Source organism: Salmo trutta, chromosome 13, assembly GCF_901001165.1.
Source record: "Salmo trutta chromosome 13, fSalTru1.1, whole genome shotgun sequence".
Lineage (NCBI taxonomy): Eukaryota > Metazoa > Chordata > Actinopteri > Salmoniformes > Salmonidae > Salmo > Salmo trutta.
In genome coordinates this window covers 39,747,257-39,770,465 of record NC_042969.1, presented here as the reverse complement: position 1 = coordinate 39,770,465, position 23,209 = coordinate 39,747,257, and the positions used below count along the sequence as shown (strand labels likewise).

Below are 23,209 nucleotides of genomic sequence, written 5' to 3'. Positions count from 1 at the left end.
AAGGTGAACCTTTGCCCCAGTCTGAGGTCCTAAGCGCTCTGGAACAGGTTTTCATCAAGGATCTCTCTGTACTTTGCTCCGCTTCACCGTAGGGATGGTGCCAGCTTTCCTCCTGACGTGACGCTTGGCGTTCAGGCCAAAGAATTCAATCTTGGTTTCATCAGACCAGAGAATCTTGTTTCTCATGGTCTGAAAGTCTTTTTGGTGCCTTTTGGCAAACTCCAAGCGGGCTGTCATGTGCCTTTTACTGAGGAGTGGCTTCCATCTGGTCACTCTACTATAAAGACCTGATTGATGGAGTGCTGCAGAGATGGTTGTCCGTCTGGAAGGTTCTCCCATCTCCACAGAGGAACTCTAGAGCGCTGCAAGAGTGACCATCAGGTTCTTTGTTACCTCCCTGACCAAGGCCCTTTTCCCCCCAATTACTCAGTTTGGCCAGGTGGCCAGCTCTACGAAGAGTCGGTGGTTCCAAACATCCATTGAAGAATGATGGAGGCCACTGTGTTCTTGGGAACCTTCAACGCTGCAGAAATGTTTTGGTACCCTTCCCTAGATCTGTGCCTCGACACAATCCTGTCTTGGGGCTCTACGGACAATTCCTAAGACCTCATGGCTTGGTTTTTTGCTCTGACATGCATTGTGAACTGTGGGACGTTATATAAAACAGGTGTGTGCCTTTCCAAATAATGTAAATAAGGTCTCTGTTTTTTTATTTGTAATAAATTTGCTAAAAATGTATTTTCGCTTTGTCATTATGGGGGTATTGTGTGTAGCTTGATGAGGTAAAAATAATTGTAAAAAAATCTATTTTAGAATAAGGTTAGAACGTAAAAGAAATGTGGAAATTGTCACCAGGTCTGAATACTTTCCGAATGCACTGTACAAAAAATATAAAATGCAAGTGTTGGTCTCATGTTTCATGAGATGATATAAATAAAAATCACAGAAATGTTCCATACGCACAAAGCTTATTTCACTCACATTTTGTGCACAAACGTGTTTACATCCCTGTTCGTGAGCTTTTCTCCTTTGCCAAGATAAACCATCCACCTGACAGGTGTGGCATATCAAGAAGCTGATTAATCAGCATGATCATTACACAGGTGCACCTTGGTCAGGGGACAATAAAAGGCCACTCTAAAATGTGCAGTTTTGTCACACAACACAATGCCACAGATGTCTCAAGTTGAAGGAGCGTGCAATTGGCATGCTGACTGCAGGAATGTCCACCAGAGCTGTTGCCAGAGAATTTAAAGTTACATTTCTCTACCATATGCAGCCTCCAACATCGTTTTAGAGAAGTTGGCAGTTCATCCAACCAGCCGCAGACCACGTGTAACCACGCCAGCCCAGGACCTCCACATCCGGCTTCTTCACCTGCGGAATCGTCTAAGACCAGCCACCAGGTCAGCTGATGAAACCTTGGGGGTTTGCAGAACTGAAGAACTTCTTCACAAACTGTCAGAAACCGTCTCAGGGATGCTCATCTGTGTGTTCGTCGTCCTCACCAGGGTCATGACCTGACTGCAGTTCGGCATCGTAACCGACCTCAGTGGGCAAATGCTCACCTTCGATAACCACTGGCACGCTGGAGAAATGTGCTGTTCACAAATGAATCCCAGTTTCAACTGTACCGGGCAGATAGCCGACAGCGTGTATGGCGTTGTGTGGGCGAGCGGTTTGCTGATGTCAACGTTGTGGACAGAGTGCCCCAAGGTGGTGGTGGGGTTATGGTATGGGGCAGGCATAAGCTGCGGACAACGAATACTATTGCATTTTATCAATGGAAATTTGAATGCACAGAGATACCATGACGAGATGCTGAGACCCATTGTCGTGCCATTCATCCACCACCATCACCTCATGTTTTAGCATGATAATGCACGGCCCCATGTCAAAATTCCTGGTAGCTGAAAATGTCCCAGTTCTTCCACGGACCTGAATACTCAGACGTGTCACCCATTGAGCATGTTTGGGATGCTCTGGATCGACGTGTACGACAGCGTGTTCCAGTTCCCGCCAAAATACAGCAACTTTGCATAGCAATTGAAGAGGAGCGGGACAACATTCCACAGGCCACAATCAACAGCCTGATCAACTCTATGCGAAGGAGATGTGTCAAACGGTGGTCACAGGAGAGATACTGACTGGTTTTCTGAGCCACACCCCTACCTTTCTTTTAAGGTATCTGTGACCAACAGATGCATATCTGCAGTGGCTGAGCTCCTACTATGGAAAAGCCAGAGAAAGCGAGATACCTTGAAGAGACCGTGCTTCCTTCCTGCCCACAGACTTTCTCTCCCAACTTGACCACCTCCCTCAGACGACCACTCAAGCCATGAACTTTCTAATGACTGTCCATCATGTTGGTTTTTCTAAAATGGCATGTATTGTTATTACTTTAAAGCGCTTAGATGTTTTTAAATGTAATGAATAGCGCTATAAAAGTGTAATAATTGATTATTACTTTTGACCAGGGCCCATGGTCAAAAGTAATGCACTATTTAGGGAATAGGGCCCCGGTCTAAAGTAGTGCACTATATAGGGAACAGGGCCCTGGTCAAAAGTAGCGCAGTATATAGGGAACAGGGCCCTGGTCAAAAGTAGCGCACTATATAGGGAACAGGGCCCTGGTCAAAAGTAGTGCAGTATATAGGGAACAGGGCCCTGGTCAAAAGTAGCGCACTATATAGGGAACAGGGCCCTGGTCAAAAGTAGCGCACTATATAGGGAACAGGGCCCTGGTCAAAAGTAGTGCACTATATAGGGAACAGGGCTCTGGTCAAAAGTAGTGCACTATGTAGGGTGGAGGGAGCCATTTGGGACTCAGATGGAGGTACTCACCATGCGTGGGTGCTGCCTCTGGAGAGGGAGAAACTGGCTGAGAGGAGTAAGGTGAGGAGGCTGGTGGGGTGGTGGCCCCGGGGGGTTGGGGTGCAATATAAAATGTTCACTGGAGATCAGGGGTGGGAAAGCTTGGTAAGACACTGGCAAATGCTGCATTGTACAGGCTTGGATGAGCTAGAAAAATAGAGGAAAAAACAGACACACTGTTAATAACAAGAACAGTAGTAATAAACAGTGGTTAACCATACAGAACAACACTGGCAGGGCCGTCCTCAAGAAACCAATTCTACATCAGTCAAAGCAGTAAGAAAATAATCATCTATGGATTATAAGCAATCTATGAATTTCTTATTACATTTTATTTAACCTTTATTTAACTAGGCAAGTCAGTTAAGAACAAATTCTTATTTACAGTGGCGGCCTAGGAACAGTGGGTTAACTGCCTTGTTCAGGGGAAGAACGACTGATTTTTACCTTGTCGGCTCTATGGGTATTACCAGCCAAATATGGCCAATCCTTACTCTACACAAACACCTGGGCAGGAGGGAATATGTCCACAGCTCAGATGCAATGATGTCAAAAGTATTTGCAAAGATTCTTATGCTGTTTAGCAGCACAAAGAAGCATTGTTGGTAGGGGTGCTACATCAACAGTGAACACGACTGAAGTGGTATGGTGTGTTGTTGGTAGCGGTGTATTAACAGTGGGTATGGTGCGTAGGAAGCGGGGTATTAACAGTGGGTATGGTGCGTAGGAAGCGGGGTATTAACAGTGGGTATGGTGCGTAGGAAGCGGTGTATTAACAGTGGGTATGGTGCGTAGGAAGCGGTGTATTAACAGTGGGTATGGTGCGTAGGAAGCGGTGTATTAACAGTGGGTATGGTGCGTAGGAAGCGGGGTATTAACAGTGGGTATGGTGCGTAGGAAGCGGGGTATTAACAGTGGGTATGGTGCGTAGGAAGCGGGGTATTAACAGTGGGTATGGTGCGTAGGAAGCGGGGTATTAACAGTGGGTATGGTGCGTAGGAAGCGGGGTATTAACAGTGGGTATGGTGCGTAGGAAGCGGGGTATTAACAGTGGGTATGGTGCGTAGGAAGTGGTGTGTTAACAGTGGGTATGGTGCGTAGGAAGCGGGGTATTAACAGTGGGTATGGTGCGTAGCAAGCGGTGTTTTAACAGTGGGTATGGTGCGTAGGAAGCGGTGTGTTAACAGTGGGTATGGTGCGTAGGAAGCGGGGTATTAACAGTGGGTATGGTGCGTAGGAAGTGGTGTATTAACAGTGGGTGTTGCGTCAAGACAGGTATTCATATTCAAGGCATTCACATTTTCAATTGATTTCAAAGATAAAACACCAGCAGGGGCGAAAGAGTGTATGCATTGTGAAACCCATCATTAGCTTGTGTTTCCCTGGGGAACATATATACTGGTGCACCTTTGTGATAGCAGGTGGTGAAATGTTTGGTGAAAAAGCATTTCACTGGAAGTCCTTCATGGAAGAGGAGACTCTCATTCATACACATTCAGCTCATTTAGGATTCTGGACACTCAACCGGTAGGCACATGGACATTGTTGTGTAAAATTGTTGCCAGTTAGGTGTTTATTTGTGTTGAGAATTGAGACCAAGTGTCTAATTTAGTATATAGTATAATTTAGATAATGACTACATTGAGATTATATATTTAATTTGAAATGACCTTACTTGAAGTAATGTATATTTATTTTTGTGTTTTGCCTTTGAAGGTTATCAACCTAACTAATTAACTAAAAAACGAACAAACTAACTGACTAAATAAAAGAAGTCAGAAGAAAATTGAGTTGTCCCTTGCATCCTTCAGTCCTTAAAGAGGCCTTTTTCAAGTTTGGGCAAAGAGCTGCGGTGTGAACCATACACAACTTGACAGTGGGTATGGTGCGTAGGAAGCTGTGTATTAACAGTGGGTATGGCGGGTAGGAAGCGGTGTATTAACAGTGGGTATGGTGTGTTGTTGGTAGCGGTGTATTAACAGTGGATATGGTGTGTTGGTAGCGGTGTATTAACAGTGGGTATGGTGTGTTGTTGGTAGCGGTGTATTAACAGTGGGTATGGCGCGTTGGTAGCGGTGTATTAACAGTGGGTATGGCGCGTAGGAAGCGGTGTATTAACAGTGGGTATGGCGCGTAGGAAGCGGTGTATTAACAGTGGATATGGTGTGTTGGTAGCGGTGTATTAACAGTGGGTATGGCGCGTTGGTAGCGGTGTATTAACAGTGGGTATGGCGCGTTGGTAGCGGTGTATTAACAGTGGGTATGGCGCGTAGGAAGCGGTGTATTAACAGTGGGTATGGCGCGTAGGAAGCGGTGTATTAACAGTGGATATGGTGTGTTGGTAGCGGTGTATTAACAGTGGGTATGGCGCGTTGGTAGCGGTGTATTAACAGTGGGTATGGCGCGTAGGAAGCGGTGTATTAACAGTGGGTATGGTGTGTTGTTGGTAGCGGTGTATTAACAGTGGGTATGGCGCGTAGGGAGCGGTGTGTTAACAGTGGGTATGGCGCGTAGGGAGCGGTGTGTTAACAGTGGGTATGGCGCGTAGGGAGCGGTGTGTTAACAGTGGGTATGGCGCGTAGGGAGCGGTGTGTTAACAGTGGGTATGGCGCGTAGGGAGCGGTGTGTTAACAGTGGGTATGGCGCGTAGGGAGCGGTGTGTTAACAGTGGGTATGGCGCGTAGGGAGCGGTGTGTTAACAGTGGGTATGGTGCGTTGCTGACATGGACTTCACTGACATTCCAGCTCTTCCTTTTCAAACTCACAGGAGGAGGAAGGCAGCAGAGCAGAGAGAGCTGTCCGCTGAACATTACCGAGCATGCTGGGAGCTGCTGACTGTTGCACCCTGGGAGAGGTTGCCCAGTGTGGATGGGGAAACCGTGCGTTGTCACCGTGGTAACGGTGTAAGAGATTGGAACGGATTCCTGGTGCATCTTGGTACAGGAGAGAACAGTAATTCAGACAATTTTCAAAACAACTTCGAAACTCTTAATTTTGAAGACTGTTCTGCGTATCATATTCACATAGGTTCTTTCTCCAAAACTCACGGTACCATAGAGCCTAACAGACGGTATAAATACCCCACATCTAGCCCAGATCTTAAACCAGTGTGAATTTCAATTAGCTAGACTACAACATACACTGTGATAGTAATGAAAGGGAACCAGGGCCCCATCTGGACATCACCTTTTATCTTCTGTCCCCACTACTACAACAGTGTGTACCTACGTACCTGGTCGTTTAGCTCCACCATGATGGAGGTCTGTTGATGCTGAGGTGGGTGTGCGGCAGGGTGAAGCATGCGCGGCGGTGCACTGGTATGGCTGTACTGTCTGGCCTCATCTAAAAGAACCTGCTGATTTTGCTGGGAGAAGAGAGGGTGGTGGAAGTTCTCATCCTGGAGCAAGGCGTTATGCAGTACTACCAGTCGGTCTCGACTCCCCCACTGTCGTCTCACTGGCGGGCTGCAGGAACATCAAGTAAGCACATCATGAAACATCATGCATTTAAAAAAGGGTATGAAATTCTGTTTAGGGTATACTTAGATTGCCTTTAAAGTAATGTTGTTGTTTTTTTACATAAATGTTATGAACATTACAAGTTAGAGAAGGTCAGTGGGAAAAAGGTACTTAAACAACAGCTAGAATCCAAAAGATATGGTGGTAGCCTTATTGTAAGCATACCATGAAACATCAAGGATACCATGCATGGACAATTAACATGATCAGTTTAGGATATACAGTTGAAGTCGAAGTTTACGTACACCTAAGCCAAATACATTTAAACTCAGTTTTTCCACAACTCCTGACATTTAATCCTAGTAAGAATTCCCTGTCTTTGGTCAGTTAGGATCACCACTTTATTTTAAGAATGTTTAATGTCAGAATAATAGTAGAGAGTGATTTATTTCAGCTTTTATTTCTTTCATGACATTCCCAGTGGGTCAGAAGTTTACATACACTCATTTAGTGTTTGGTAGCATTGCCTTTAAATTCTTTAACTTGGGTCAAATGTTTCAGGTAGCCTTCCACAAGCTTCCCACAATAAGTTGGGTGAATTTTGGCCCATTTCTCCTGACAGAGCTGGTGTAACTGAGTGAGGTTTGTAGAACTCCTTGCTCACACACGCCTTTTCAGTTCTGCCCACATTTTCTATGGGATTGAGGTCAGGGCTTTGTGATGGCCACTCCAATACCTTAACTTTGTTGTCCTTACGCCATTTTGCCACAACTTTGGAAGTATGCTTGGGGTCAGTGTCCATTTGGAAGACCCATTTGCGACCAAGATTTAACTTCCTGACTGATGTCTTGAGATGTTTCAATATATCCACATAATTCTCTTTCCTCATGATGCCATTTATTTTGTGAAGTGCACCAGTCCCTCCTGCAGCAAAGCACCCCCACAGCATGCTTTTCTCCTAAAAGTACGATCTTTGTCCCCATGTGCAGTTGCAAACCGTAGTCTGGCTTTTTTAATGGCGGTTTTGGAGCAGTGGCTTCTTCCTTGCTGAGCGGCCTTTCAGGTTATGTTGATATAGGACTCGTTTTACTGTGGATATAGATACATTTGTACCCGTTTCCTCCAGCATCTTCCCAAGGTCCTTTGCTGTTGTTCTGGGATTGATTTGCACTTTTCGCACCAAAGTACGTTCATCTCTAGGAGACAGAACGCGTCTCCTTCCTAAAAGGTATGACGGCTGTGTGGTCCCATGGTGTTTATACTTGCGTACTATTATTATGAACGTGGTACCTTCAGGCAGTTGGACATTTTTCCCAAGTATGAACCAGACTTGTGGAGGTCTACAATTTTCTTCTGAGGTCTTGGCTGATTTCTTTTGATTTTCCCATGATGTCAAGCAAAGAGGCACTGAGTTTGAAGGTAGGCCTTGAAATACATCCACAGCTACACCTCCAATTGACTCAAATTATGTCAATTTGCCTATCAGAAGCCAGGGCATCATTTTCTGGAATTTTCAAAGCTGTTTAAAGGCACAGTCAACATAGTGTATGTAAACTTCTGACCCACTGGAATTTTGATACAGTGAATTATAAGTGAAATAATCTGTAAACAATTGTTGGAGAAATTACTTGTGTCATGCACAAAGTAGATGTCCTAACCAACATGCCAAAACCATAGTTTGTTAACAAGAAATTTGTGGAGTTTTTGAAAAACGAGTTTATGACTCCAACCTAAACTTCCAACTTCAACTGTACTTAGACAATTGTCATTTTTTTGATAAACTTTTTTTTTCATGTAAACTGGGAAAATAGTGTATCAAATACATTCAAATAAGTGTTGTCTGGGCATTTGGTCATTGAATACAGCACAAATGATTCCTAAACTGTATGGAGTAGACCAGAACACACTATACAGGAAACATCAGGATGGATAGCCCGTCATCGCATGATGACAGTTGATTTAAAAAAAAAAAAAAAAGGGGCTCTGCTTCCCAAATGGCAACCTATTCCCTTTATAGTGCACTACTTTTGACCAGGGCCTATAGGGTAGTGTACTATATAGGGAATACGGTGTCATTTGGAACACATCCAAGTACTAAGGGAGTACCTATTCACCTTCTCCTGAGGTGCACTGGGGTGTTGCAGGGCTCTCCTAGGAACCTCCTTTGGTTCAAGGGGGCTGTCGGTGGCCACCTATTCACTGCTATGTCCCATGGTCGCATTGGTGACGTCGTGGGGACCCGACGAAAAGGAGACCAGGGGTGCTGGCGGCACTTGTGGCTATTAACCTCTGTCTTTACCCTGAAAATAAAACACCATTAAAACTACCTAACCTCACTCACTAGCACCATACGGCACAATTTTCACTATATAGTACACTACCCTACAGGCCCTGGTCAAAAGTTATTGTTGTCTATCAACAATGACAAGCCAGACAGGTCTAACAATCTAGATTGAATATTACTGAGGATAATAGCAGACAATATTGCCACTCCTATTTGCCACATCTTCTATTTAAGCCTACTAGAAAGTGTGTGCCCTCAGGCCTGGAGGGAAGCTAAAGTCATTTCACTACCCAAGCATAGTAAAGCCCCCTTTACTGGCTCAAATAGCCAACCAATCAGCCTGTTAACAACCCTTAGTAAACATCTGGAAAAAAAATTTATGTTTGACCACATACAATGCCATTTTACAGTAAACAAACAGACTTTCAGCACACTTATAGGGAAGGACACTCAACAAGCACAGCACTTACACAAATTACTGATTGGCTGAGAGAAATTGATAAAATGATTGTGGGGGCTGTCTTGTTAAACTTCAGTGCAACGTTTGACATTATCGATCATAGTCTACTGCTGGAAAAACTTTTTTATGGCTTTACACCCCCTGCTATATTGTGGATTAGGTTAGACAAGTAACAGAACACAGAAGATGTTCTTTAATTTAAGCCTATCAAATATAATCCAGTTAGAATCAGGAATTCCCCAGGGTAGCCGTTTAGGCCCCTTGCTTTTTACATTTTTTACTAACGACATGCCACTGACTGAGTAAAGCCAGTGTCTATGTATGCGGATGACTCAACACTATACACGTCAGCTACTACAGCGACTGAAATGACTGCAACACTTAAGAAACACTCAACAAAGAGCTGCAGTTAGTTTCAGAGTGGGTGGCAAGGAATAAGTTAGCCCTAAATATTTCTAAAACTAAAAGCATTGTATTTGGAACAAAACACTCACTAAACCCTAAACCTCAACTAAATCTTGTAATAAATAATGTGGAAATTGAGCTAGTTGAGATGACTAAACTGCTTGGAGTAACACTAGATTGTAAACGGTCATGGTCAAAACATATTGATGCAGTAGTAGCTAAGATGGGGAGAAGTCTGTCTGTAATAAAGCGATGCTCTGCCTTGTTAACAACACACTGTCAACAAGGCAGGTCCTACAGGCCCTAGTTTTGTCGCACCTGGACTACTGTTCAGTCGTGTGGTCAGGTGCCACAAAAGAGGACTCAGGAAAATTGCAATTGGCTCAGAACAAGGAAGCACGGCTGGCCCTTGGACATACACAGAGAGCTAATATTAATAATATGCATGTCAATCTCTCCTGGCTCAAAGTGGAGGAGAGATTGACTTCATCACTACTTGTATTTATGAGAGGTATTGACATGTTGAATGCACCAAGCTGTCTGTCTAAACTACTGGCACACAGCTCGGACACCCATGCATACCTAACAAGACATGCCACCAGAGGTCTCTTCACAGTCCCCAAGTCCAGAACAGACTATGGGAGGCACACAGTACTACATAGAGCCATGACTACATGTAACTCTATTCCACATCAAGTAACTGACGCAAGTTGTAAAATTTGATTTTAAAAAACAGCTAAAAACACACCTTATGAAACCGCCGGGACTGTGCAGCAACACAAACATTGGCACAGACACATGCATGCACACACACACACACACACACAGAATAACATATGCACTATACATACACATGGATTTAGTACTGTAGATATGTGGTAGTGGTGAAGTAGGGGTCTGAGGGCACACAGTGTGTTGTGACATCTGTGAATGTATTTTAAATGTTTTAAAATTGTATAAACTACCTTAATTTTGCTGGACCCCAGGAAGAGCAGCTGCTGCTTTGGCAGCAGCTAATGGTGATCCATAAAAAATACAAATACTAGCCTGGATATTCAAAACTGAGAGTGATTTGAAATGTATTAACATACAGTGCATTTTAAGTATTCAGACCTCTTGACTTTTTCCACTTTGTTACATTACAGCCTTATTCTGAAATTGATTGAATTGTTGTTTTTGTTTTTTTTACACACACAATACCCCATGATGACAAAGCAAACATTTTTTTAAATGTATATAAAAAAATACTGAAATAATCACATTTACATAAGTATTCAGACCCTTTACTCAGTACTTTGTTGAAGCACATTTGGCAGCAATTACAGCCTAGAATCTTCTTGGGTATGACGCTACAAGCTTGGCACACCTGTATTTGGGGAGTTTCTCCCATTCTTCTCTGCAGGTCCTCTCAATACGCAGTCAGGTTGGATGGGGAGCGTCGCTGCACAGCTATTTTCAGGTCTCTCCAGAGACGTTCTTTGCTCTGTTCATCTTTCCCCTGAATAGTCTCCCAGTCCCTACCACTGAAAAACATCCCCACAGCATGATGCTGCTACCACCATTGTACATCGTTGGGATGGTGCCAGGTTTCCTCCTGACGTGACGCTTGGCATTCAGGCTAAAGAGTTCAATCTTGGTTTCATCAGACCAGAGAATCTTGTTTCTCGTGGTCTGACAGTACTTTAGGTGCCTTTTGGCAAACTCCAAGAGGGTTGTCATGTGCCTTTTACTGAGGAGTGGCTTCCGTCAAGCCACTCTACCATAAAGGCCTGATTGGTGGAGTGCTGCAGAGATGGTTGTCCTTCTGGAAGGTTCTCCCATCTCCACAGAGGAACTCTGGAGCTCTGTCAGAGTGACCATTGGATTCTTAGTCACCTTCCTGACCAAGACCATCTAGGAAGATCTGTGCCTCAACACAATCCTGTCTCGGAACGCTACAGACAATTCCTTCAACCTCATGGCTTGATTTTTACTCTGACATGCACTGTCGATTTTGGGAACTAATATAGACAGGTGTGCCTTTCCAAATCAATTTAATTTAGCACAGGTGGATTCCAATCAAGTTGTAGAAACATCAAGGATGATCACTGGAAACAGGATGCACCTGAGCTCAATTTTGAGTCGCATAGCAAAGGGTCTGAATACTTATGTAAATAAGGTATGTTTATTTTTTTAATACACTTGCAACATTTTTTGGGGGAAAACCTGTTTTCACTTCGTCATAATGGGTGTGTGTAGATTGAGGAATTTTGAATTAATCCATTTCAGAATAAAGCTGTAATGTAACAAAATGTGGAAAAAGGGAAGGGGTCTGAATACAGGTAGCCTAGTGGTTAGAACGTTGAACTAGTAACCCGAAAGGTTGCTAGATCGAATCCCCGAGCTGACAAGGTAAACATCTGTCGTTCCGCCCCTGAACAAGGCAGTAAACCCACTGTTCCCCGGTAGGCCGTCATTGTGAATAAGAATTTGTTCTTAACTGACTTGCTTAGTTAAATAAAAAAATATACACAAAAGTATGTGGACACGCCTTCAAATTAGTGGATTTGGCTATTTCAGCCAGGACAGGTGTATAAAATCGAGCACACAACCACGCAATCTCCATAGACAAACATTGACAGTAGAATGGCCTTACTGAAGAGCTCAGTGACTTTCAACGTGGCACCGTCATAGGATGCCACCTTTCCAACAGTCAGTTTGTCAAATTTCTCCCCTGCTAGACCGGCCCGGTCAACTGCAAGTACTGATATTGTGAAGTGGAAACGTCTAGGAGCAACAACGGCTCAGCCGCCAAGTGGCAGGCCACACAAGCTAACAGAACAGTACCGCCGAGTGCTGAAGCACATAACAATCTTCTGTCCTCAGTTCCAACACTCACTACTGAGATCCAAAATGCCTCTGAAAACAATGTCAGCACAATAACAGTTTGTCGGGAGCTTCATGAAATGGATTTCCATGGCTGAGCAGCCACACACAAGCCTAATATCACCACGCTTCACCATCTGGCAGTCCGACGGACGAATCTGGATTTGGTGGATGCCAGGAGAATGCTACGTTTCCCAATACATAGCGCTAACTGTAAAGTTTGGTGGAGGAATAATGGTCTGGAGCTGTTTTTCATGGTTCGGGCTAGGATCCTTAGTTAGTGTGAAAGGAAATACTAATGCTACAGCATACAATGACATTCTAGATGATTCTGTGCTTACAACTCTGTGGCAAGTTTGGGGAAAGCCCTTTTCTGTTTAGCATGACAATGCCCCCTTGCACAAAGCGAGCTCCATACAGAAATGGTTTGTCGAAATCAGTGTGGAAGAACATGACTGGCCTGCACAGAGCCCTGACCTCAACCCCATCAAACACCTTTGAGATGAATTGGAATGCTGACTGTGAGCCAGGACTAATCACCCAACAGTGGCCGAGCTCACTAATGTTTGTGGTTGAATGGAAGCAAATCCCCACAGCAATGTTCCAAAATCTAGTGGAAAGCCTTCCCAGAAGAGTGGAGGCTGTTATCGCAGCAAAGGGGGGGGACCAACTCCATATTAATGCCCATGATTTAGGAATAAGATGTTCGACGAGAAGGTGTCCACAGACTTTTGGTCATGTAGCGCATATATATATATATATATATTAAAGAATTTCTGTGTAACAATTATGTTCCTTACTGTAATATATACAGTGGATATAGAAAGTCACCACCCCCTTTCAAAAATGTTCACCTTTTGTTGCCTTACAGCCTAAAATGATAACACATCAAATCTGACTTTTTCCAGCTTTATTTACACAGTAACCCACAATATCCAAGTGAAAAAAAAGTTTTAAATAAACTTCAAACAGTAAAATATCCTATTTGGATAAGTGAATGTAACAGTGTAGGTTCCGTCCCTCTCTTCGCCCCAACCCGGGCTCGAACCAGGGACCCTTGCACACATCAACAACTGACACCCACCGAAGCATCGTTACCCATCGCGCCACAAGAGCCACGGCCCTTGCAACGCAAGGGGAAACCCTACTTCAAGTCTCAGAGCGAGTGACGTCACTGATTGAAATGCTATTAGCGCGCACTACCGCTAACTAACTAGCCATTTCACATCGGTTACATGAACACCCCCTCCTGAGTTAATACCACATGAGTCTCTTTGAATACGTGTCTACTAACTTTGCACACCTAGACTGAAATATTTGCCCATTCTTCCTTGCAAAATTGTTCAAGCTCAGTCAAATTGCATGGCGACCGCTCATGGACTGAACTCTTCAAGTCATTCCACAGATTCTCAACGGGATTTAGGTCAGGGCCCTGACTAGGCCACTCAAGGACATTCACCTTCTTGCACTTCAACCACTGTATGGTTGCTTTAGGTCATAGTTCACGTTGAAACGTGAACCATCTTCAACTTCCTGGCAAAGGGCTGCAGGTTCTCTTCAAGAATCTGTCGGTATTTTGCATGGTCCATTTTCCCTTCTATTGTGACAAGTGCTCCAGTCCCAGCTGAAGAGAAACACCCCCACAACAGGATGCTGCCACCGCCGTGCTTTACCGTAGGCGTGGCGTTCTTTACCGTAGGCGTGGCGTTCTTTGGGTAGAAAGATGTATTGGGTTTTCACCAGACATATCGTTTTGCATTCAGGCCAACTTTGGTCTCATCTGACCACAGCACCTTTTGCCACTTGGCCTCGGAATCTACAATGTGCTATTTGGCAAAGCTTCAAACGAGACTTAATGTGGCTTTTTTTATTTTTTCTGTTCTTGCCACCCTCCCATAGAGGCCAGATTTGTGGAGAGCTTGTGGTCACATGCATACATTGACCAGTCTTTGCCATAAAGGCCTGGAACTCTTTCAGTCACCATTGGCTTCTTGGGTAGCGCCTCTGATCAGTCTCCTCCGTACCCGGTCATCCAGTTTGGAGGGACGGCCTGATCTATGCAGGGTCTGGGTGGCGCCATACGCCTTCCACTAATTAATAATGGCGCTAACTGTGCTCAGAGGGATCGACAAAGCATTTGAAGTCTTTTAATCTCCATCCCCTGACTTGTGCCTTTCCGCAACTTTATCTCGTAGATCTTTTGAAAGTATCTTTCCGGCCATAGTGGATTATTTGCTTTGGAGTGGAGTCCTCTATGAACAACTGCTTTTATTCTGAACTAATCAAAGTCACTACAATTGATCACAGACAGAAGTCAATTAGTTTGATTTGTGATCTGGAAGGTGGTTGGTTATACCTCAGCATGTTTGCAATTGGGGGGGGTTCACTTTTAATTCGTTTTCAGAGTTTTTTTAGATAATTTTTTTCACTTGGATATTGTGGGTTACTGTGTGTAAATACAGCCGTAAAAAGTCTGATTTTATGTGTTTTCATTACAGGCTGTAAGGCAACAAAAGGTGAACATTTTGAAAGAGGGTGGTGACTTTCTATACCCACTGTATATCTTACTGCAATATATCAACTCATTTCTGGGTAACAATTTAGTACCTTACTGTAATACATTTCCATAAAAATAAAAAAAATGGGCAAATGTTTTTTTTTAAGCAAACAACTATTTCTCAACAATAATTTTGCTAGGACTGTCTGGGAGTGGAAAACTGAAAACTAGCTGTTATTGGCAGAGAGGTTTGGAACTCTTTGTTATTGGTCTATTAACTAATTTACCGCATGGTGATGTCACCATGGAAAGCAGAAACACACCCATCCAAACCTGCAGATTAGATTTTCAACCAGCAACTATCTGGAAATAACACTTGTCATAACTTTTACAGTGTTAGTTTCATCAACTGTTGTACAATATGAGATAAAACACAGGAAACATTTGGATTTTGACTGCAATAGGCCTAACTAAGTTGCTCTGGATAAAAGCATCAGCTAAATAGAAATGTATAGCTATCTAGCGAGTTGTGCAAGTTGCAATGCATTTATCGTCATTGTAAATAAGTTAAAGGTATACATTTTTTTTTTTTTTTTTTACAAAAATGGAAATTACACAGGCAGCCCATTCTGATATTTCTTCCACTATTGGTCCTTTGACCAAGTCCAATTTTTCCACACCAGATCTTTTTCAGAGCTGATATGATTGGTCAAAAGACCAATTAGGTCAAAAGACCAATTAGTAACAAAAAAATAAGAAAATAATTGGGCTGCCTGTATAAAACGCAGCCAAAGAAATGCTGAATTATTTGACATCATCAGTTTATAAATAGGGGGCGCTGTAGCTAACTGAAACAAAAACAAGGAAAGCCATGTGCTCAGAAAAACAAAGCAACAACAAAGGACGAGGAGTTAGCTAGCTAAATAAGTAGCAATAATAGATTTTTCACATTTCAATAAGACAGGCATGCAACGATAAAGCATCTAACGTTACACTTCTATTTTAATTTCAAGTTGCATTGCTGATATTCCATGATGCTAACGCATTTAGCCTCAAAAAGCACAAAGGCATTGCTTGCAATGGACACAGGAGCTAGCTAGCCGTTATAAGCCAAGGAGGTAGCCATCAACTGTCAACCACATTTCTGCAGTGTGCAACACATGCACAAAATAATCAAGCTTTTCAATTCATATTTCACAATTATGCTAGCTATTATCAATAACTAAATGCAAAAAAGGAACACATGATTAGCGAGCTTAGTAACTGTAGTAAGGTAAGCTACAGTTAACTAGCTAATCGTGTTTTCCTTATAGCTAACTGAGCATGCAGAACTAGCTAGCCATCTTTAGCTTACTTGCTTTAGTCTCAACAAAGAAGACGAGGGGTGAACGGGCCGAGGTTATGTTAGCTATGAGGTGGGGAGTGCAAGTGCTGTCGTTTTTTAAGTTTGACAGGTGCCCTTGGGTGTCTGAAGTTTCAGTTGCGACGATAATGCAGATATCGTTAGCTTAGCTACCTCCTGGGTTAACGTTCGCCGACTGTTGTTATGCTAGTAGATAGCCTATGTGCTAGCTAACGTTATTGCATAGTCCATCCATCATTCTAAAGAAATAAAAGCTAGAAACATATTTTTTTAAATGATATATATATATATATGTGTATGTACTTAGTTTAGAATGATAAATTCCGATAAATGTATTTGACAACATTGGCGTGTTGTCACGGTGGTACAGTAAGAAAAGGTTGTAGTTACTTGTTTTGATGAAGCCACACCTCTGTCCTGCGCTAGTGTTAAAAACACCAATCAGCTACATTATATCCCACATAAACACATCCTGTGAGGTTATGAATCCTTGATCACAAATACAATAAAATCAAGAAGCCAATACAGGCACGAGACATACACAGGTTTGATGCTGAACAAACGATGCAACTCAACCATGCACAGCTTGTAAGAAGGACGAGAACCAGCGTTGTCAAACTCATTTTGCCCCGGTGGGCGCATTCAGTCAGAGGACTGCACTGAAAATCGGTTATATTTCCTTGCTGCAGGGGCGGAAATCCCGGGGGGGACACGACCCCCATCCTGGGAAAAATATGATTTGTCTCCCCCAATATATCACTGTAAACATAACTATAATTTAAATAATATTAATAATACGCAATGAAAGCAATTGTGCTGATTATAGACACTTAATAGCGCGTTTTTAAGTTTCAAAAGATTGCGACCCCCCCACCCTTTGCCTCACAATGGTTGATCCACTGCCAGTTCCTTAGTTGGCAAGGTAAGAGGGTTCGTGTCTACTGTCTGAAAAGCACTCAATGCACGTAACTGACGGGAGGTTCATCCAGTCAATCGTGCCATAGCAATGTTTTGTTTTATGTTGGCAGGGTTCACACACACACTAGCTGAATTTGCAGAGCTAGCGCGCAAATATTAACTATTAAGCTAGCTAGTACCTATTCCATTTGTGGCGTCGTCAAAAATGGAATCTTTGCTATCGTCAATTTATTCCAAGATCAGCATGCAGATGTAAGTTAGTGCTTCAAAGTCCCTGTGATAAGGTTAGCGATAAACTGAAGTCCAAACTGAACAGAACTACACTCTTCTACCATTGTCTTAAATATATTTAATGGTCTCGTTGCAAAAGCTAAATTGTCGCAAAGGGAACTTTTATTTATTTAATTTCACCTTTATTTAACCCGGGTAGCGAAGATTATAGCAAACACCACTGAAACGGAATTGGTGCTCCCTAGCTTTGCAAATTCAGCTATTGTTGGAAGCCAGCCAATATGAAACAAACTATTAAAATTACAAAAGGTTGCAGCATATGTTGTGTAAAAGGTGAACTCATACAGCTGTCAACTCTTGTCACTGCAATCCGTTTCACATTTGCTAGCTACCTTTTAGATCAAAGCCCAAATAGAATGATAGAAGATAAGATGATAGAAGCCCATCTCCTACTGTAAATAACCTACACGCTGTGTGTGTGTAGCCAGCCAGCCAGCCAGCCAGGTAGAAAAATGGCAGAAAAATAAATAAGACGGACATCAGAGTATTTTTCAGTACACCAAAATGCAAAGTAAGAACCCTAGTAGCCTAATATCTCACAGACTAGTTGATAAAATGTTCATAAGAAAGAAATGAAATTCTAATGGAAATGTTTCACAATGATGTCATTAGGCAGAGCAGGCAACAGATGGCACACAGACAGCAGAGTTGGGGACAGATATGCAGGGACAGACTGGCAGAGACAGGGAGTCTCAGGTAAGTTTGTTGAGTCTTTTTTTGGCAACATTATGAAAGGTTCTCCATTTTTTTTACTTGTAAAATAGGAACATAATTGGAAAATGCCATGGATGCCCCCACTCTCGACTTTAACAAATCTTAGTTCAGTCACCAGTTTAAGGCAATGGTATTGCTGTTGTGATTAGTTGTGTAGTTTTGGGTACCGCTAGTTAGGAGTACGGCAAACACCTTATTTCTTTGGTTCCTCAATATACATTTACCATATTACAATGTAGGCTGTGTTACAGCACTACTTTTGGTGTCCCCCTCAGGAATTGCTCTTGAGAAAATTTAATGTAATTGTCCCCTCCAAAGTTGATATAAGATTTTCACCCCTGCCTGCTGTCAAAATTATAAAAATAAAAATGGTCCTCTATCCATTGTTTTGGGAATGTACGATGCTCCCTGACTGTCTAGCTTTAATTTTGGTGATTATTTTTATTTAACTAGGCAAGTCAGTGAAGACCAAATTCTTATTTACAATGACGGCCTACCCCGGCCGAATCCTCCCCTAACCCGGACGATGCTTGGCCAATTGTGCACCTCCCGATCACGGCTGGTTGTGATACAGCCCGGGATCGAACCCGGGTCTGTAGTGACGCCTCTAGCACTGCGATACAGTGCCTTAGACCGCAGCGCCACTCGGTCCGGACAAGAAACACTAAATGTAAATCTAAAATATACTTAACAAAAATATAAACGCAACAGGCAACAATTTCATTTATTTTACTGAGTTACAGTTCATATGAGGAAATCAGTCAATTGAAATAAATTAATGACAGCCTAATCTTTGTATTTAACATGACTGGGAATACAGATATGCATATGTTGGTCACAGGTACCTTAAAAAAGAAATGGGCCTCAGGATTGAGTCACGGTATTTTTGTGCATTCAAATTGCCATCAATGAAATGCAAGTGTTCGTTGTCCGTACTTTATGCCTGCCCATACCATAACACCACCGCCACCATGGGGCACTCTGTTCACAACATTGACATCAGCAAACCTCTCGCCCACATGACGCCATACACATGATCTGTGGTTGTGAGGCAGGTTGGACGTACTGTCAAATTCTCTAAAACGATGTTGAAGGCAGCTTATGGTAGAGAAATTACCATTAAATTATCTGGCAACAGTTCTGGTGGACATTCCTGCAGTCAGCATGCCAATTTCACTCGCGCTCAAAACTTGAGACATCTGTGGCATTGTGTTGTGTGACAAAATTGCACATTTTAGTGGCCTTTTGTCCCAGCACAAGGTGCACCTGTGTAATGATCACACTGTTTAATCTGATTCTTGATATGCCACACCTGTCAGGTGGATGGATTATTTTAGCAAAGGATAAAATGCTCACTAACAGGGATGTAAACAAATTTGTGCACAAACATTTGAGAGAAATAAGCTTTTTGTGCATTTGGAAAATTTATTGGAACTTTTATTTCCGCTCATTTCGACACTTTACATGTTGCGTGCGTGCGTAGGTAGATATCCTTTATTTAACTCAAACCACCTGGTCAGTTTAATTCCGTTTGGTGCCTAATGAATTCCACTCAATCTTGAAGTAGCATGTAACCATAGCCGCAGGAAGTCTGGGTAGTAGTGCAGTGGGTATTTAATAACCAGACTAATATAGCCATCTGCAGTGCAGGCAAGCCCCCCCTTACCCCCCCTTCCCGTGTTGGCACACTCTGCTAGGTTAGTCGTGTTGGCACACTCTGCTAGGTTAGTCGTGTTGGCACACTCTGCTAGGTTAGTCGTGTTGGCACACTCTGCTAGGTTAGTCGTGTTGGCACACTCTGCTAGGTTAGTCGTGTTGGCACACTCTGCTAGGTTAGTCGTGTTGGCACACTCTGCTAGGTTAGTCGTGTTGGCACACTCTGCTAGGTTAGTCGTGTTGGCACACTCTGCTAGGTTAGTCGTGTTGGCACACTCTGCTAGGTTAGTCGTGTTGGCACACTCTGCTAGGTTAGTCGTGTTGGCACACTCTGCTAGGTTAGTCGTGTTGGCACACTCTGTTAGGTTAGTCGTGTTGGCACAGCCTGCTAGGTTAGTCGTGTTGGCACAGCCTGCTAGGTTAGTCGTGTTGGCACAGCCTGCTAGGTTAGTCGTGTTGGCACAGCCTGCTAGGTTAGTCATGAGCGTTGGGCCAGTAACCAAAAGGTTGCTGGATCGAATCCCCGAGCTGACAAGGTTAACATCTGTCGTTCTGCCCCTGAACAAGGCAGTTAACCCACTGTTCCTAGGCAGTCATTGTAAATAAGAATTTCTTCTTAACTGACTTGCCTAGTTAAAAAGTTAAATAATATATATATTTTAAAAATGTTAGCACACCCTGCTAGTTAGTAACATCAGGCTATGATGCTGCACCTTACTAATCAATCACAGACCTAGAGTTGAGAGAAGACTTGAAATAGACAAGATGGCAGCGTACACATTGTTGGATTACTTCATGGAGCAAAAAGGTATTTATTTTAATAGAGCATTTTTTTAAAAATTCAAACAGACCCCCCTGTATCTGGATATAGACTTATTATGAGACTCCTGTTTCGACGAATCGAGGACGAAGACAGTATCGCTAACGCCAAGCAAAGGTTGGTCAAACATTTTACACCAAACAGTACCTATCCTGTAACTCCCATTAATGGATACCAAAAAAAAAAATCTTTGGTTAAATCCCATGATCTGGTGTAACAATCTGAAGCTTAGACAGATCAACATCACTATAAGTCGATCACCTTTGCCCAGACAGAAGCCAAACAAAGATAAAAACTGGCAATTGCCGCCAACTGCTGGCTGCTCTGCCTGCTGTTTCATGTCTCACATTTTATAGTCTCACGTGTAAACTAGTCACAACAAGGCAGATGGGACCTAAACCATATGGGGGGAGGAGGGGGGGATTAAGTACACATACATTCTGCTTCAGACAACAACTTTCCCCATATTTGTTAAAGGGGCAATCCAGGATGAATACTTTATTTTTTTTTTTTTTTTTACTTTAAAATATGTGATATGGATGTTCAGTGCTTGGCTCTATAGCTCTGTCTAGAAATATGAGAGTAGTTCAATTTATCCAGTTTCATCCCTCAACTGTATACCAAAACAAGAGACAGGGTGTCCGGTTTGTTGTTCGAATTTCAGATTGCCCCTCAGTCATTCTATGTACTCTCTACTAGTAACTTCCTCTATGGGATCTCAGCCAGTTATATCCTTCCCTCTAAACCAAGACAGCCTTAGGGAACCAGTCTGTCATTTCCCTTCATGAACAATAGAGAAACTGTCAGAAGGGGTCCTAAAAATGGTCCAAGACTCCAGCCACCCAAGTCATAGTCTGTTCTCTCTGCTACCGCACGGCAAGCTGTACCGATGGACCAAGTCTGGAACCAACAGGACCCTAAAACAGCTTCTACCGCCATGACATAAAATGGATAAATAGTTAAAATAGTTAACCAATAGCTACCCGGACTATCTGCATTGATCCTTTCTGCACTCTTTTGACTCATCACATACGCTGCTGTTACTGTTTATTATCTGTCCTGTTACCTAGTCACTTTATCTACCTCAATGACCTCATAAACCCTGCACATCGACTCAGTACTGGTACCCCATTTATTCAGTGCTGGCACCCCGTTTACTCAGTGCTGGCACCCCGTTTACTCAGTGCTGGCACCCCGTTTATTCAGTGCCGGCACCCCGTTTATTGCTACTCATTGTGTATTTCATCCTTGTGATGTTATTTCTGTTGTTTTCCCCTCTGCATTGTTTTGGGAAGGACCCATCAGTCAGCATTTCACTTTTAGTCAACACCTGTTGTTTACAAAGCATGTGACAAATAACATTTGATTTTGATTTGACTGTACTTGTCCTGGAACAATGACTACAAGAAATCACATACAGTAACATTCATACACAATGTATTTTTTTTCTCCAACATATATTTTTTGCATGCATGCAGCACAACTGAGACAGTATGCTGGTTTATGACTCATAACCAAAATGACTTCACATGTAGCCTAGGCCTTGTAAAAAAAAGTATATTTTTTATATACAGTAACAAATTTGCAAAACATGTGACTAACATTAGCTAGGTGGCTAACGTTAGCTAGCACTAGGGGTTAAGGGTTAAGATTATGGTTAAGGTTAGTAAAGGGTTAACTAAAAGGGTTAAGGTTAGGGGAACAGTTAACTAACATAAGTAGTTGCAAAGTTGCGAAAAAAAAGTAGTAAGTATTTGCTAATTAACTAGAATGATCAAGTTGTCCATGATGAGATTCGAACACGCAACCTTTGGGTTGTTAGACGTTTGCGTTACACGCCCGCCCATTCAGCCTTCTTTGACATTTGCTTTAAAAAAGTAACCTTATCTTATGTAATCATACCAAAACGTAACATATCATACTAATTTGAGAGTCCCGCATTTACATGAACTATGTTACGTCTATTATGAGACCAGTCTGAGACAACACTAAACCCTATTTATCCTATCCAGCAGATGGCACTGTAGGCTGTGTATAGCCTAGTTTGTGCTTTCCTCATCAGTGAATGCATACAGTAATCTATATGAGACCCCACAGAGGACTCTGGCCTCTTAGCCAATTAGGTAACACATGCAACTCTGGAGGGCCAAATTAGGGCCTAATTGTCAGGAACGGGGCCTTGATATGTTATAACACAACTTGTTATGAATGCCAGTATGTAAAAAAAAAAAAAGTGGTTAAAAGTCTTGAGTATGGTTACATGCATGAGATAGAGATATTTGTAGAAAGTCAGATTACTATAATAATTCAATTAAAACGTTTACATGCTTTGCGATTTCCCTAATAATGATGTTTACATGGAGACATCTGAAAATCAGGCTACCTGATGGCACTCTGATAAATGCAGAAAATCACCAATCAAAATAAAACTTTCTACCACAGCGACCATGTTATTTTGGGAACCATATTTGATTCTGAGTTCGGACATATTAAGTTTGTATGTGGAAAACTACCTCTATACATTCAGTTTTTCCGAGCTCACTTCACTCTCACTAATGAAAGCCCCACAGTGGAGGTGTCATAATACCCATAAAACCTAGTGGT

The 23,209-nt window shown here is 42.7% G+C and overlaps 1 protein-coding gene across 7 annotated transcripts in view; it reads right to left on the bottom strand.

Moving 5' to 3' along the window:
• The window catches only part of LOC115205766 (RING finger protein 44), a 55,862-nt gene that overhangs the window by 31,241 nt on the left and 1,412 nt on the right, over positions 1 to 23,209 (bottom strand). The window contains exons 1-5 of one of the 7 annotated variants that reach the window (XM_029772072.1): positions 16,748 to 16,848; positions 8,447 to 8,632; positions 6,107 to 6,338; positions 5,640 to 5,807; positions 2,845 to 3,021 (exon numbers count right to left, since the gene is read on the bottom strand). In XM_029772072.1, coding sequence (XP_029627932.1) covers positions 2,845 to 3,021; positions 5,640 to 5,807; positions 6,107 to 6,338; positions 8,447 to 8,632; positions 16,748 to 16,848 — 864 coding nt within the window. Of the gene's footprint in view, positions 1 to 2,844; positions 3,022 to 5,639; positions 5,808 to 6,106; positions 6,339 to 8,438; positions 8,633 to 16,197; positions 16,505 to 16,596; positions 16,849 to 23,209 lie in introns of those variants that run through there. The other 6 variants (XM_029772073.1, XM_029772075.1, XM_029772076.1 and 3 more) reach the window with 6 other exon arrangements.